The 14,396-nt window shown below is 40.6% G+C and overlaps 1 protein-coding gene across 2 annotated transcripts in view; it reads right to left on the bottom strand.

The window, feature by feature from the left end:
- Window positions 1-2,470: 2,470 nt before the first annotated feature.
- Window positions 2,471-14,396, bottom strand: part of rin1b (Ras and Rab interactor 1b) — a 35,519-nt gene continuing 23,593 nt past the window's right edge. For both annotated transcript variants that reach the window (XM_048185517.1, XM_048185518.1), the window contains 6 exons: window positions 13,420-13,790; window positions 11,289-11,793; window positions 8,704-9,009; window positions 8,483-8,614; window positions 4,643-4,809; window positions 2,471-3,154 (listed from right to left, as the gene is read on the bottom strand). In XM_048185517.1, coding sequence (XP_048041474.1) covers window positions 2,837-3,154; window positions 4,643-4,809; window positions 8,483-8,614; window positions 8,704-9,009; window positions 11,289-11,793; window positions 13,420-13,790 — 1,799 coding nt within the window. In that variant the 3' untranslated portion in view covers window positions 2,471-2,836. The remainder of the gene's footprint in view (window positions 3,155-4,642; window positions 4,810-8,482; window positions 8,615-8,703; window positions 9,010-11,288; window positions 11,794-13,419; window positions 13,791-14,396) is intronic.

Genomic DNA, 14,396 nt, shown 5'->3' with positions numbered 1-14,396 from the left:
CTTGACATAAATTGTAAACCTGTCCTTCAAATCTGATTGGTTGTCTGGAATGTTGTTCAACAAAGATGCTGATCCAGAAACATGTTGTACTTGGTGAAATCATGTTCACTGTAATGATAGTGTCGTTTTACTGTATCAATCTCATCCTTTGGAAGTGCGTCAAAATGGATTTGCTTTTGCAGCTCTGAAAACAGCATCTTCTCGACATGTCGACAACACAAACCAAACTCTTCCAGTCTTAACTACAACTACAGTGTTTGAGGGTGGGTCAAACATTGTTTACGTGTAGCCAATGAAGGCCATAGGCTGGCATTATGAAAATTTATTACAAACCTACATAGAATCGAGCAGGAAATGAGACTGGAATTACTGAGGTCTCGTTTCAGCAGTTCAGAATCGTTTCTTCATTTGGGAGACAATAACTCCATTTATCTGCACTTTGATCTTTGAAACTTTGCAGACCTTTTACATTCACAAACAGCTATATTACACACTGCATGAATGGTAACATCGAAAAAAGCATAATAGGGGCATTTTAATCGTTAAAATAATAATAGTTCTGGTTCAGCAAGAATAACAAAACAAAACAAACAAAAAAAATCCTGAATTTATCGGGCACAAATGACACCGTTTCCTGCATATGATTCAGGCTTAAAACTAAAAACTCTCAATAAAATACCCAAGTTTGACACTTGATGGCCATTTTGAGAATCTCCCTCCTCTCTTCAATCCAAAAGGGAAATTCTTTCTGACTTAACAAAATTTGCTTTCGGTATGAGTTGAATTGTGGGCAGCCATAATTCAAGCTCCTGACAGTGTCTATGTGTTTATCTGCCCACCATGAGGTGAAACCAGAGCTGTACATTCAGCAAGCGTGACATGATACACTATTTGTGCTGAACACTTCTGCAAATCACAACCAGCTTGTTTCTTTGGAGTCTATTTACATGGAGTATTCACAAATGATAATGATGCCACATGTTCACTACATCCTTCAAACACTGAAATAGTATGCTTTTTGAAGGATATTAAGAAATAAATCAAATAAACACAAAAATCAGGCCAGTGGTGATTCAATGATCAAGTCCACGATGTTCATTCAGTTAATGTTCAGCTAACAAAATAGCCGGTGCAGTTCAAGTAAAACTCAGAGTACCACAAGCAGACTGTAGTACAGCAGTGTTACCGCAAAACTCACAATATACTCAAACCTTCATACTTGATACTTACACTGTGTTTACAATGGAAGAGAGTCTGTTGTCTACACTGGAAATGTCAAAGCTGCACATCAGCTCATCATGAAATAAGCTACAGTATAATTGCATTTTGCAATTTGTTGCATTTTTGTTTATTAAATATACACTAGCTTTCAAAAGTTTGGAGTCAGTAAGATTTTTTAAATAAAGAAATTAATACTTTTATTCAGCTAGGATGCATTAAATTGATCAATAGTGACAGGAAAGACATTTATAACGTTTTTGGTCAAATGAACACAGCCTTAGTGAACTTAAAGGCCAAAGTATACTTCATTTTTTTACGTGTACACGAGGGTCAGCGTACAGTGCGTGTGACGCGAATTTCGTCATCAAAATAATAATACGCGCATACTGAACGCACACCGCCAAATTTTTGTATGCGCACATGTGCATTTAATATTGAATGAAGATTTTAGAAAGTACCCTCATTTGTACAACTCTAGCATGAAAGAATACAAAGACTGGTTTATATGGGTCGTATACCGGGACCCCTTGAACAGCCTACTTTTTTTTAATTAAAAATATATTAATCAGCATTACAATGAAGTTTTGCATGTTATCAAGCACAATTTAAGTTATAATGGAGCTTTATGGAGCTTCTCATGTGCAAATTTGCTTATTTTTGCTGATTGGTGACTTAGAAACCTTACATCAAAACCATCAAAACCTTACATCAAAATCCTAAAATCTTTATTTTTGTAATTATTGGCATCTGCCAGTGAGTTTCTCTGTTTGGCCGATGTGTCAGAAGTGGGACTTTTATTTTGACAAAGATGAGAACACCAGTGTGTGTGCACAGAGCTCCCATTTTCCTTCTTCATTTGTTTAAGGTCTCGGTTTAACAATTCTGTCTAATATTTTATTATTATCAGCTTTATATCAGCCATCAGCCAGCCAGCTCTCTAAAATATTGGCCATCAAAAAATTCAATATCAGTCGACCACTACTTTTTGACCACACTGTATAATTAAATAAAATGAATAGCAATCAATTCACATATGATATATAGATAGATAGATAGATAGATAAATCAGATGAACAAAGAAATAAAGTGGCTGCAATAATGTGTCAGAACCAGAAACCATGAACTGAAGGTGCGTCGCGAGATTCGCGACACACACTTTCAGTGCAAACAGGAACGATTTAATGCAACACTTCCAGTGTAGACACAGTGTCAGTACTCAGAGCATGTCAGATGTGTACATATATGATTCTTTAAACATATATATTTTTATTAAGTTTTTTTGTATTATGTTCAACACTTTGGTATTACTCTGCAATACACACCTCTGCAAGCCAATCAATAAGTGAGAGCTGAATCTCAGAGCGCTGGACAGCGTTTCTAGATCTCCTGTTTGGCAGATATTGCTTTTTGCATTATTACCAAGTATCTCGCTTCTTGCTTTGATTCATTGGAAATGCTATTGTGCTTTCAGTTTACACCCAACACAAACAAAAATAATCACCATCATCCATAGAACTGAACACATATACAGCATTCAAATACTGTGTGACATCCATAATCCTCTTGCCACGAATGTGACAAAAAATATAAAGTCATATTCTGCACCTGCTTCTCCTCACTCCTCACACACCGACTCTCCCAGATCTACGGCGCCGCCTCTGGTCAGTCTGCGCATCTTGCTGAAGTCGTGATCGCAGCGGAGGTACGACAGGGATGCTCCCTCATGCATGCCCAGCTGATGAGGCTGTGTGTGGGCCGGTAGAGGACGCATTTCCCCTTCACTTCTCCAGAACAGACAGTAGTGCTGTGGCTCGCTCACGCCGAACAGACCGGCGCAGGCCTGGGCTAAAGCATCAACATTTTCCCCCGCCTTCCAGAGAAGAGTCCGCACTGCACTACGAATGTCGTCCTGGAATAACACACGGATGAACCTCTGCAATCCGACAGGGAACAACAAGAAACATAATCATAGTTAAGGGTGGATTTGATTTAAATAAATAAACAAATTAACAATAATTTCATTTAGACAGACAGACAGACAGATAGATGACAGATAGATAGACAGACAGATAGATAAGTAGACAGATAGATAGACAGACAGACAGACAAACAGATAGATAGATAGATAGATAGATAGATAGATAGATAGATAGATAGATAGATAGATAGATAGATAGATAGATAGATAGATAGACTTAAAGCTGCCGTAGGTAACTTTTGTAAAAAAATATTTTTTACATATTTGTTAAACCTGACATTATGTCCTGACAGTAGAATATGAGACAGATAATCTGTGAAAAAATCAAGCTCCTCTAGCTCCTCCCAGTGGTCCTATTGCCATTTGCAGAAATACACCGCTCCCGGTAAGAAACAACCAATCAGAGCCAGGAGGAGTGTCTTAGCAGTGTCAATCAAGCTCGTGTGCGCGCTGATCTCACCCCTCTCATGCACAGTGTACAGGCGTCAAATTCAAGATTACCGGTGTGCCGCAGCTTTGCTTATGGCGAAATAAAACGATGTTATATGCAAAGGACCACCCTGAAATCTACAAGAAACCATGCCATACATAATTTGTCAGTCCTGTTTTGAAATTATCTTAGTTGTGTAGTTCTTAAAAAATTAAACAAATCAAGCAGGGATACTTACTTGTCAAGCAGAAATGTGGCTGACTCTGCATCGGTTTTTAATCCGTTCAGGACACGTAGCTCCCTCCACCTCGGAAAAGCCGCTCCGATATTTACCCTCGTTTTATTTCGGGCTCTATCTAATTATTTCTTTTTGGCTTTTTTATCATCGTCATCTGTCTTTTTCCGTTTACCCGTCTTTATTTTATGAGCAGGTGCCACTCGAGGAATTGACAGTTTGGATTGTTTTTCCGCCATAAGCAAAACTGCGGCACACCGGTAATCTTGAAGCCTGTAAGCGCTGGCGCTGTGCATGGCAGGGGTGAGATCAGCGCGCACGCGAGCTTGATTGATTGACACTGCTAAGACACTCCTCCTGGCTCTGATTGGTTGTTTCTTACCGGGAGCGGTGTATTTCTGCAAATGGCAATAGGACCACTGGGAGGAGCCAGAGGAGCTTGATTTTTTCACAGATTATCTGTCTCATATTCTACTGTCAGGACATAATGTCAGGTTTAACAAATATGTAAAAAAATTTTTTTTACAAAAGTTACCTACAGCAGCTTTAAAAATAATATAATTGACCGTTAAAAAAAATAATAAAGTTGTTTTCTGATAATCTGATAAATAGGAAAATAAGACTGCACAGAAGAAAAATCCACAACAATAAATTACTAAATATAAAATGTAAAAAACAAAAACAAAACAACAATAACAACAAAAACATTGGATTGTGTATTATATATTTTCAGAATAAAACAATGTGTGTGTGTGTGTGTGTGTTTGTTGTTTTCAACCTGTTTCTGCTGACTGTCCTTCTGGGTCTTGGCTTCTTGGCCCCGCCTCCTGCTCCACTCCCGCAAGTACTCTTGAGCCTCATTGGTCAGACTGCAGGTGGGCGGGGTCCCAGGCTTGCTCTGGATCAGACATAGGCTGGCATACACACTCGTCAAATAGTATCCTCCTACAAACAAACAACCATAAAAACTCCTCAGTTTGGGGACGTCACAAACAGTCTATACATCCTGTCTCAATCTTATAAAATAATTTTAACAAAATCTGCAAAAACCTGTACCTAAATTACTCATCCCATAAACCATTTTATAGATACACAGTATGTGAGTGCATAAATAGTTTTAGAGTGTAGGTAGATCTCGATTACATAATTCATCAGACTTCATGTGAATGTGTGCTCGCTGCTGGGTTTCCATGGTAACAGCAACTTCTGATTGCTGTTGCTGTGTTCAGGTAGTGTAGATCTTCACTGGGAATTTGGCTATTGAAGTTTATGAAAATAAATGATAAATGAAGTACAAACCCGATTCCAAAAAAGTTGGGACACTGTACAAATTGTGAATAAAAACAGAATGCAATGATGTGGAAGTTTCAAATTTCAATATTTTATTCAGAATACAACATAGTTGACATAACAAATGTTTAAACTGAGAAAATGTATAATTTTAAGGGAAAAATAAGTTGATTTTAAATTTCATGGCATCAACACATCTCAAAAAAGTTGGGACAAGGCCATGTTTACCACTGTGTGGCATCCCCTCTTCTTTTTATAACAGTATGCAAATGTCTGGGGACTGAGGAGACAAGTTGCTCAAGTTTAGGAATAGGAATGTTGTTCCATTCTTGTCTAATACAGGCTTCTAGTTGCTCAACTGTCTCAGGTCTTCTTTGTCGCATCTTCCTCTTTATGATGCGCCAAATGTTTTCTATGGGTGAAAGATCTGGCCTGCAGGCTGGCCATTTCAGTACCCGGATCCTTCTTCTATGCAGCCATGATGTTGTAATTGATGCAGTATGTGGTCTGGCATTGTCATGTTAGAAATTGCAAGGTCTTCCCTGAAAGAGACGACATCTGGATGGGAGCATATGTTGTTCTAGAACTTGGATATACCTTTCAGCATTGATGGTGCCTTTCCAGATGTGTAATGCCTGGCTCACACTACAGGAGTTTTAAAATCCTATCCGATTGTAAAATCTGGTTGCAGCACACACTTCAGGAGAATCTTTGCAGATTTTCTTCCCTCAAATCTTAAACATGCTCACACTACAAGATTTGAAATTTGCGGAGCATCACACACTACAAAATGTTATTAAGATTATCTGCCAGAGGAAGCGCGTCACGTGATCTACGCAGCAGATCGAAAGCGGATGTAAACAAAATGGATACTGAAACATGAAAAAAATGGTTGAGGAGACGGGCTCAACGTGGATTGTCAGTTCTTCAGCGAGAAATGGAGGTAAAATTGACCTTTTATTACTATCGTAGTGTGCTAGAATGTTTACCGTTATAATATTGCCTGCCTAGTTCAAAAGCGATAGCGTCAACTTTTACATTGTAGATTCCTTGATCTTGGTTTCGCGGTCGCCATTTCGAAATGTCTGTCACTTCCGTCGCGTCGTATACTTGTTTCCTATTGGCTATTGTGACAGTACTGATGTTATTACAATCTTGCTCATCCCGATAAATATCAAACATGTTTGATATGATCGGGGTGAGCCCGATTTGTGTGAGATCAGATCGGGAGGTGCAAGATTTTATCTGTGAACGTCTCACATTACCAGATAATCTGCGCCGAACATCGGAACCGATCGAGGTCGTGGACAAGATTTTTTCTCCGATTCTCGGGAGAGGAAAATCGGGCATAAATCGGCCTAAAACTCCTGTAGTGTGAGCCAGGCATAAGCTGCCCATGCCACACGCACTCATGCAACCCCATACCATCAGAGATGCAGGCTTATGAACTGAGCGCTGATAACAACTTGGGTTGTCCTTGTCCTCTTTAGTCCGGATGATGGCGTCCCAGTTTTCCAAAAAGAATTTCAAATTTTGATTCGTCTGACCACTGAACAGTTTTCCACTTTGCCACAGTCCATTTTAAATGAGCCTTGGCCCAGAGAAAACGCCTGCGCTTCTGGATCATGTTTAGATATGGCTTCTTTTTTGACCTGTAGAGTTTTAGCCGGCAACGGCGAATGGCACGGTGGATTGTGTTCACCGACAATGTTTTCTGGAAGTATTCCTGAGCCCATGTTGTGATTTCCATTACAGCAGCATTCCTGTATGTGATGCAGTGCCGTCTAAGGGCCCGAAGATCACGGGCATCCATTATGGTTTTCCGCCCTTGACCCTTACGCACAGAGATTGTTCCAGATTCTCTGAATCTTTGGATGATATTATGCACTGTAGATGATGATAACTTCAAGCTCTTTGCAATTTTTCTCTGAGAAACTCCTTTCTGATATTGCTCCACTATTTTTCGCCGCAGCATTGGAGGAATTGGTGATCCTCTGCCCATCTTGACTTCTGAGAGACACTGCCACTCTGAGAGGCTCTTTTTATACCCAATCATGTTGCCAGTTGACGTAATAAGTTGCAAATTGGTCCTCCAGCTGTTCCTTATATGTACATTTAACTTTTCCGGCCTCTTATTGCTACCTGTCCCAACTTTTTTGGAATGTGTAGCTCTCATGAAATCCAAAATGAGTCAATATTTGGCATGACATTTCAAAATGTCTCACTTTCAACATTTGATATGTTATCTATATTCTATTGTGAATAAAATATAAGTTTCTGAGATTTGTAAATGATTGCATTCCTTTTTTATTCACAATTTGTACAGTGTCCCAACTTTTTTGGAATCGGGTTTGTAGAAATCACACCAACTTGTGGCTCAGAGCTCATGGTAGACTGTCTCGAAAGGTTTGTATTTTACTGCTAAACATTAAGATTTAAATTTTCGGCTAATCGATTAATTTTTAAATTAAACCATTTGATGTACATGATGTACAAGTGAATAAAATATTTGTAATTTATAATTGCAGAGGAATTTTCCTCCCAGTCTTGTCTGTGATTCTCATATCTGTTAAAACATTTATGTACCTGTTATCTGATAAGTTATCTTATGGTTATCTTACACAGTAGCATAAACGTGCCACCTAGTTTTTGACAGTCTTTATGTTAAAAGTAACTAGAGTTTTTAAAAAGGCCATATTATGCCCTACAAAGTCTTGATTTTGTTTTTGGGCACTACTAGAATAGGTTTTTATGCTTGAATGTTCAAAAAAACACATTACTTTCCCCATATTTGACATTGTTGAAGCATCTCTATTCCCAGTCTGGGAGCATTTCCCAAAAGCATTGTTGTCCAACTATAGTTGCAATTCTATTGAATTGTGTTGGTAATGACGGAACTTGCAACCAGTTGGCTTTGGGAAACACACCCCTGTTTAGTTCCTGTCTCTATGAAGCCCCTCCTTCTGAAAAACACAATGTGCTCTGATTGGTTGGCTGGATTAGTGTGTTGTGATTGTGATTAGTGTGTTGTCAACCGCTTGAGCATGTTTGGGGATCGTATCATGAGTTTCAACATGATACTAACACAACCAGGCCCCGCCCCTTTATTTTGTGTTCCTGGAAGAAAACTCAAGACTACAATGGAGGCGTTTCAGGGAGTTCAGAAACAGTGCATACTGATATAGAGAATAACTCCCACTGGAGGGACTTTGTGGGACTTTTTAATGCAACAATACACATTAAAGAAAGCTGAACATGTAAAAAGCATAATAGGTCCTCTTTAAACAGAGACTGTATGTTTTTGTTTTTGAGGTGAATTCTCCTTTACCCTCTCCTGTTAGCCATGACGGCTCAAGCAGCTCCATCATGTACTCCGTCTCCAGCAGCAGTTGTGGGATATTACACTGAACTAGCACATAGGACAGTGCTGGTAGGAAGTCCTCAGACCCCACTTCCTGATCTGCAGAGGAAATGCATTCAAGTCTTAACTTTAACAGCTTAAAGTTGCCCTATACCTAATGACAAACCAGTTTCTAAATCTTTTCTCACCAGGTTGCGTCTCCATAGCCTTGTACACACTCTTGCACACCTGCAGCAAAAGCAACACCTTGTCAATGGGCGAATGGCTGCGCTGCATCAGCGTAAGCTTTGCCTTTGCTCTGTCTACACCACGAACGTCCAGGACTCCCACTTGTACAGCCAGGCGCTCCAGTGCCCCTTCCTGGAAGGCCAGCATGCTGTCTGTGATCCTCTGTAAAGAGCCATCCTGAGTGTGGAGAGAGACGAGCGTCTGGTGCAGCTGAATCTTTAATGGCTTCAACACGCAGCCAAACAGAGCCTTTTCCAGGGCTAGATCTGTGGGTCACATAACAGGAAAGGAAAGTACACTTTAAATTCAGAACTATTTCCTGTGGGTGGATATTTCAGTCTCTTTCTGGTGTCCTTGTGCAATTTACAGTGTTTACTGGCGTTATATTGCCTTAACTGGAATTGAAATATTGGATGTAACTTTTTACAGCCAAGGTTAGTGATTTAAATAGTTCCCATAGGTTTTCATGCTTGAATGTTCACAAAACACATTATTTTTCACATATTTGACATGGTTGCAGCGCCTCTTTTCCCTGTCTGTCAGTCTCGCTCTGTTTAGTTCCTGTCTCTATGAAGCCCCTCTTTCCGAAAACTCAGTGTGCTCTGATTGGTCGGCTGGACCAGTGCCGCTTTGAGCGTGTTTGGGAAATATCACTCCCTTTACCATAATTACTAACCACACTAATGAAAGTTGAAAATGTAAAAAAGCACAACAGGTCCTCCTAAAATATTTTTTTCTACTATAATGCTTTGAGCAACCAATACGAGTGATTACAGCAGTATGACAGATTACTCTTTTTCGCAGATTTATCCTATACACGGCAGAAAATAGATATGGCACAGATTGCATACTGGCCTACTTATGTTTGCCTAAATCTATTTGGAACATGTACGCTTTTCCTCTAACTCTATTTAAACATGATTATGTCTGTGGTAGTGAACATACAGCCACTGAGCAGCTTGGCGAAAATAATTAAGCTCTGTTCAATAGCAAATTAATGTTTGTACTGCAGAAGAAAGAGCCAGATACATTTCAGCAAACAAGAAAATCTGTGCACTGTGCAAAATCTCCTCCCCATCCCTCCTTCTATCTCTTCTCTCTCTCTCTCTCTCTCTCTCTCTCCACATGCTTCCTGAAGTATGCGTGGGAATGTGCTATGTGCTAATGATAAATGCAAAGTGGAAAATGCGAATGCCTTCATCAACATCTGAAACAGCATCCATCCCCAGGGATGTGGCCGGATTTCTTGCTTTGATTTCAGGGAGATATCTCATAATCAGCTCATAATCCCAGCTATGCAGAGTTATAATACATTGGATGTTTTTATATGAGTAAGGTGATTGTTTTGCGGTATAAAAATGAATCTACGTTATCTTAAATTTGTGTCTTAAGCACTGCTGTACTGCAGTTAGCATGCTCCATAAACGTGAACCATTTTTAAGGAACATATTTGGAAATATATAAGACTTTACAAATGCATCAGTGCTGTGTTAATAAAAGCTGTATGTACTGTAACAGTGCAATTCAAACATAAACACTATTTTCCAGAAATTCAATAAAATTCTAGGAATCCAATCACATCTTTTATCCACTGCAAATGCTTTAGAGTTTTTAAAAAACACTGACTGGTTTCCGTGATGCAGTCCATAGCGCTGAGTCATTTACTTCCTGTAAAATCCTTTGGTAATTCAAGCATCACAATTAATATTGCTCAAACTTTTAAAATTGCTCATTCTAGTGTATTAAACTCTGGTTTGCTATTACTTGTTATTACTAAAAAAAAATCAGATTTCCAATTTTCAACTGTCAGACATCAAAAAAAACAAACGAACAAACAAAAAAACTACAGTTATTAAAAGAAGGACCTGAGTCAAACGTAAAGACTAGGCTATCATAGACCACATTTAAACTGCAGGTCTTGATGCCTAATTTGTTGACTATAACGATTTTTTTTGATGACCAGCTTACATCATCTTTTAAAAGCGACCCATATCCGATAACTGCATTTACACTATACACTTGGTGAAACAACCCAAGGTAGAGGTACTGTCCCAGAAAAGCTTAGGCCGAAAAGGAAGTAAAAACGGCACAATTTGCCATGGACGCAGACAAAATGATAATACAAGCTTTTGCTTTCCGCACCATCTTTAAAGGTCAGCAAAACATTGGTCAAGGTGGAGAAAAAAAGAGGAGAGCCCTTGTTGCAGCCTGGGCGAATATAGCAATGATCGCTGCTGTAATCGCTGTGGTTTGTGTCAACATGACTTGACGTCATTCACCACCGTCGCTTTTTCAATAATGCACAACTCGCATTGACAGGGGAATATCTTACACGGAAGACGCAAATGCACGTATCCAATTCATATAAGATTATTTCCACATATGAATGAGGCCTGAAACTGATCTGAGAATATCGGAATCCATGTGCTTATATGTTCATGGGTTATATCCGATCTAATGGCGTTGTTAGTGTCTGCTCTGCTCTTTGAGCTATCAGCAATGTGTCATTCATCAAGCAACTTAATCTCAAGTGATGCCTCCTTACCTTTCTCGTTCTCAGGCACCAGCGTCTCAATTGGAGGTTCTATTTCTCCTGCTTCAAGGAGGAGAATTTTAGCTTGGGACAGAAATCTCCTCATGCCCTGAAGCAGCTCCACAGCAGAACTATGCGTTGAGGCCTCCATCTCCTGCCTCTGTTTCTCTAAGAAGTCCTGCACCAATGACCCAAACGTGGAGCGTCTGTCATGGGAGAGTTCATCCACCAATCGGGCAACTCGGCGCTCAGGAGCAAACACGCATACAAAGGCGGCGGTCATGCGGCGCAGAGTCGAGGTCGGGTTCGCTGAGGGGAAACGAGTACCACGTGCGGCAGGCGGCCATTGGGCGGCAAAGTCTGCCTGTGCTTCCTCCTCCTCCAGGCTGCTGAAAGAACTATTGCTGTCCAGTTCAGCAAGGGAAGGAGCACGAGTTCTTTCCAAAGCAAGACACACCTCACCATCTTCAGTATCTTTGTTGAGTTCAGTGTTGTCTCTTTGGGGTAAGGAGTTACTCTAGAGAACCACATGATGTGGAGGAGGGCAAGGTAAAAAAAAAAAACAATTTTAATTTTAGAACATGGCACTACTGAAATACTTTCAAACACACATCATGATCACGACCTTCCAGAACCACAGGGTAGTGTAGGCACAGTATGTGGAATATCATTATATTGTTTGTAGGAGGAAGTTAACTAGGAAAGGTTATATTTGTGCCAACCTCTCTCCACCCGCGCTAACTACTGCACAGTTGCGTGCGGACCATGATTTAGCCAAGCAGGATGTGCTCCTGTTTTTTTGTTGGTTCTGAAATGTTATTGTAAAACAAAGACACTCATAACCCTTCCCATATGCCTATTAACATAAGCCTGAACATTAGAGGAAAATGAGAATTTGAAAAGAATTTTGTTCAACCCCATATGCCAGGGGTAGCCAACGCTGCTCCAGGTGGGCTACCATCCTGCAGTTTAGCTCCAACCCTAATCTAACACACCTGAACCAGCTAATTAAGGTGTTCAGGATTACTTGAAAATGAACAGGCAGGAGTGCTAGAACTGAAGTCTGCAGAAAAGTAGCTCTCTGGAAGCATGATCGGCTACCCCTGCCATATCCCACCCCAAAGCCTAACCCAGGTGTGTCCAATCCTGCTTCTGGAGGGCTACTTTCCTGCAGAGTTTGGCTCCAACACACTTGGTGTCTAGTGATCCTGAAGACCTTAACTAACTGGTTCAGGTGTGTTTAATTAGGGCTAGAGCTTATGCTGTGTTCACGCCACCTTGTATTTACCAGAATCTTGAGATGACAACACGTGACGGATTCGGAGCTGTTCACGTCCTTGGACTGGGAATTATGCGTTTCTGTGGCACCACTATCAACGCCTAAATGAATCTACAGCGGTCAGGTGGTACAGCGGCCACGTGGTACATCTTGGAGCTTTCAGAAAACTCCCAGCTTACAAGCTGTAATTACAAGCTCTACGAGGATGTGAATGCTTTTTACAAGCTAGAATCTCATAACTACAGGAATTACGAGGCGGCGTGAACGCACCTTTAATTCTGCAGGAAGGAAGCCCTCCACGAGCAGGATTGGACACCTCTAGCATAACCCCTTACCTATACCTAAATTCTGATTGGATGATTAGTCCAGGACCAACAAGAACATTGATCCAGAAATGTGTACTACCATCAAAAAGCATGGAAAGTCACATGGGTATGGTGACTATGATTTTGCCAATTAAATGTGAGAACTTTTCTGTCAAGCAAACATAGTCCTAACCCTAAGCTTAACCTCAACTTTAACCATTATCTATACCTGAAATCAGAAGGAAATCGAAACAAAAAATGTTGTTTAAGCTCCTAATCCAGGTCCAATCCTGCTTCTGGAGGGTCACAATCAAGCAGAGTTTAGCTCTAGCCCTAATTAGACACAGCTAAACCAGCTAATCAAGGATTTTAAGAGCACTAGAAACCTCCAGGCAGGTTTAATGGAGTTAAACTCTCTCCAGGAGCAGAATTGGACACCCCAGTCTAAATCTCCACCTTGAGACAAAACATAAAGTTGTCCCAGGTTCAGCACGTATGTTGGTACAGAAACATGCCTTACTTTGCAAAAGCTCAGTCAGACAAGGTTACACATACTTACGGGTGGTATCTGTCCCAACATCTGTTCGTCCTCCTCTTCTGAAGTGGGAGTGAGGGCCGGAGTCCTCCTGAGCACACTCAATCCTCCTGTCCGTCTTGGGCCTCCCTGGTTGGCAGTCTGTCCATGCGTCTCCCCCTGGGTTAGGTCCGATTCTCCACCTGACAGGCTGAGAGAGGTTTCATTGGACACACGAACCCTGAGGCTGCGTTTGAAGCGGTGGCGTTTGTGTGAGGCAGTTCTGCTGGGTTGGGGAGGCTGAAGGAACAGGGGATTTACAAAACATGGGCTGATCAATCTGGATGTCCGGTGGGGCGCTGAGGGTGGAGGGGGGCCATTAGGAAGGCCAGGGGACGTCTGAGAGCTCCAGAACTCTGAAAGAGCCAAGGAAGATTGCAAAGAGTGAAAATGAAATGGAAAACACAACTGCACATGAGAGAAGTTTAGAGAATGCATATCATGTAGGGTGAATTCAAGGGACACTTTTAGCCAATAAGATGACATGGAAAAGTGTCCCAATCAACCTGAATTCACCCTAGATCTACTGAAAATTAAGCTTTCAATGTACCATGAAAACATAACATGACAACTTTAAAAACTTCCTGAAACAACATCTATTTGGTGAAACCATAACCTGGCCAGTTATGAGTTGATAAGGATGCTATTTAGCATGCTAGCTGGCATACGTTAATTGGAATTTAACTAACAAGATTAAGATGTTGGGAAAGTTTGCAAAATGTTGTCTTGTCACTCTTTGTTTTATACAATATCCCTGAGTTTGAGGAACACATTTTAGTGCTAACTGATTTTGTGATCCACAAGGATACGCAAACTTTGTAAAGAGGCTGTTTTTGAAGGATAGGACAATTAAATACTACAGTGGACAAAACCACAAAACCTGCAGGTTGTTATAATCATTGAAAAGCGCTGCAACTGATTATAAGAGTGGGTATTTACATATATCTGTTAAAGGTACAGCA

Source organism: Megalobrama amblycephala, linkage group LG3 (assembly GCF_018812025.1).
Source record: "Megalobrama amblycephala isolate DHTTF-2021 linkage group LG3, ASM1881202v1, whole genome shotgun sequence".
Lineage (NCBI taxonomy): Eukaryota > Metazoa > Chordata > Actinopteri > Cypriniformes > Xenocyprididae > Megalobrama > Megalobrama amblycephala.
Note: the sequence above shows the minus strand (reverse complement) of the source record. Positions and strands in the feature narration are given on the sequence as shown.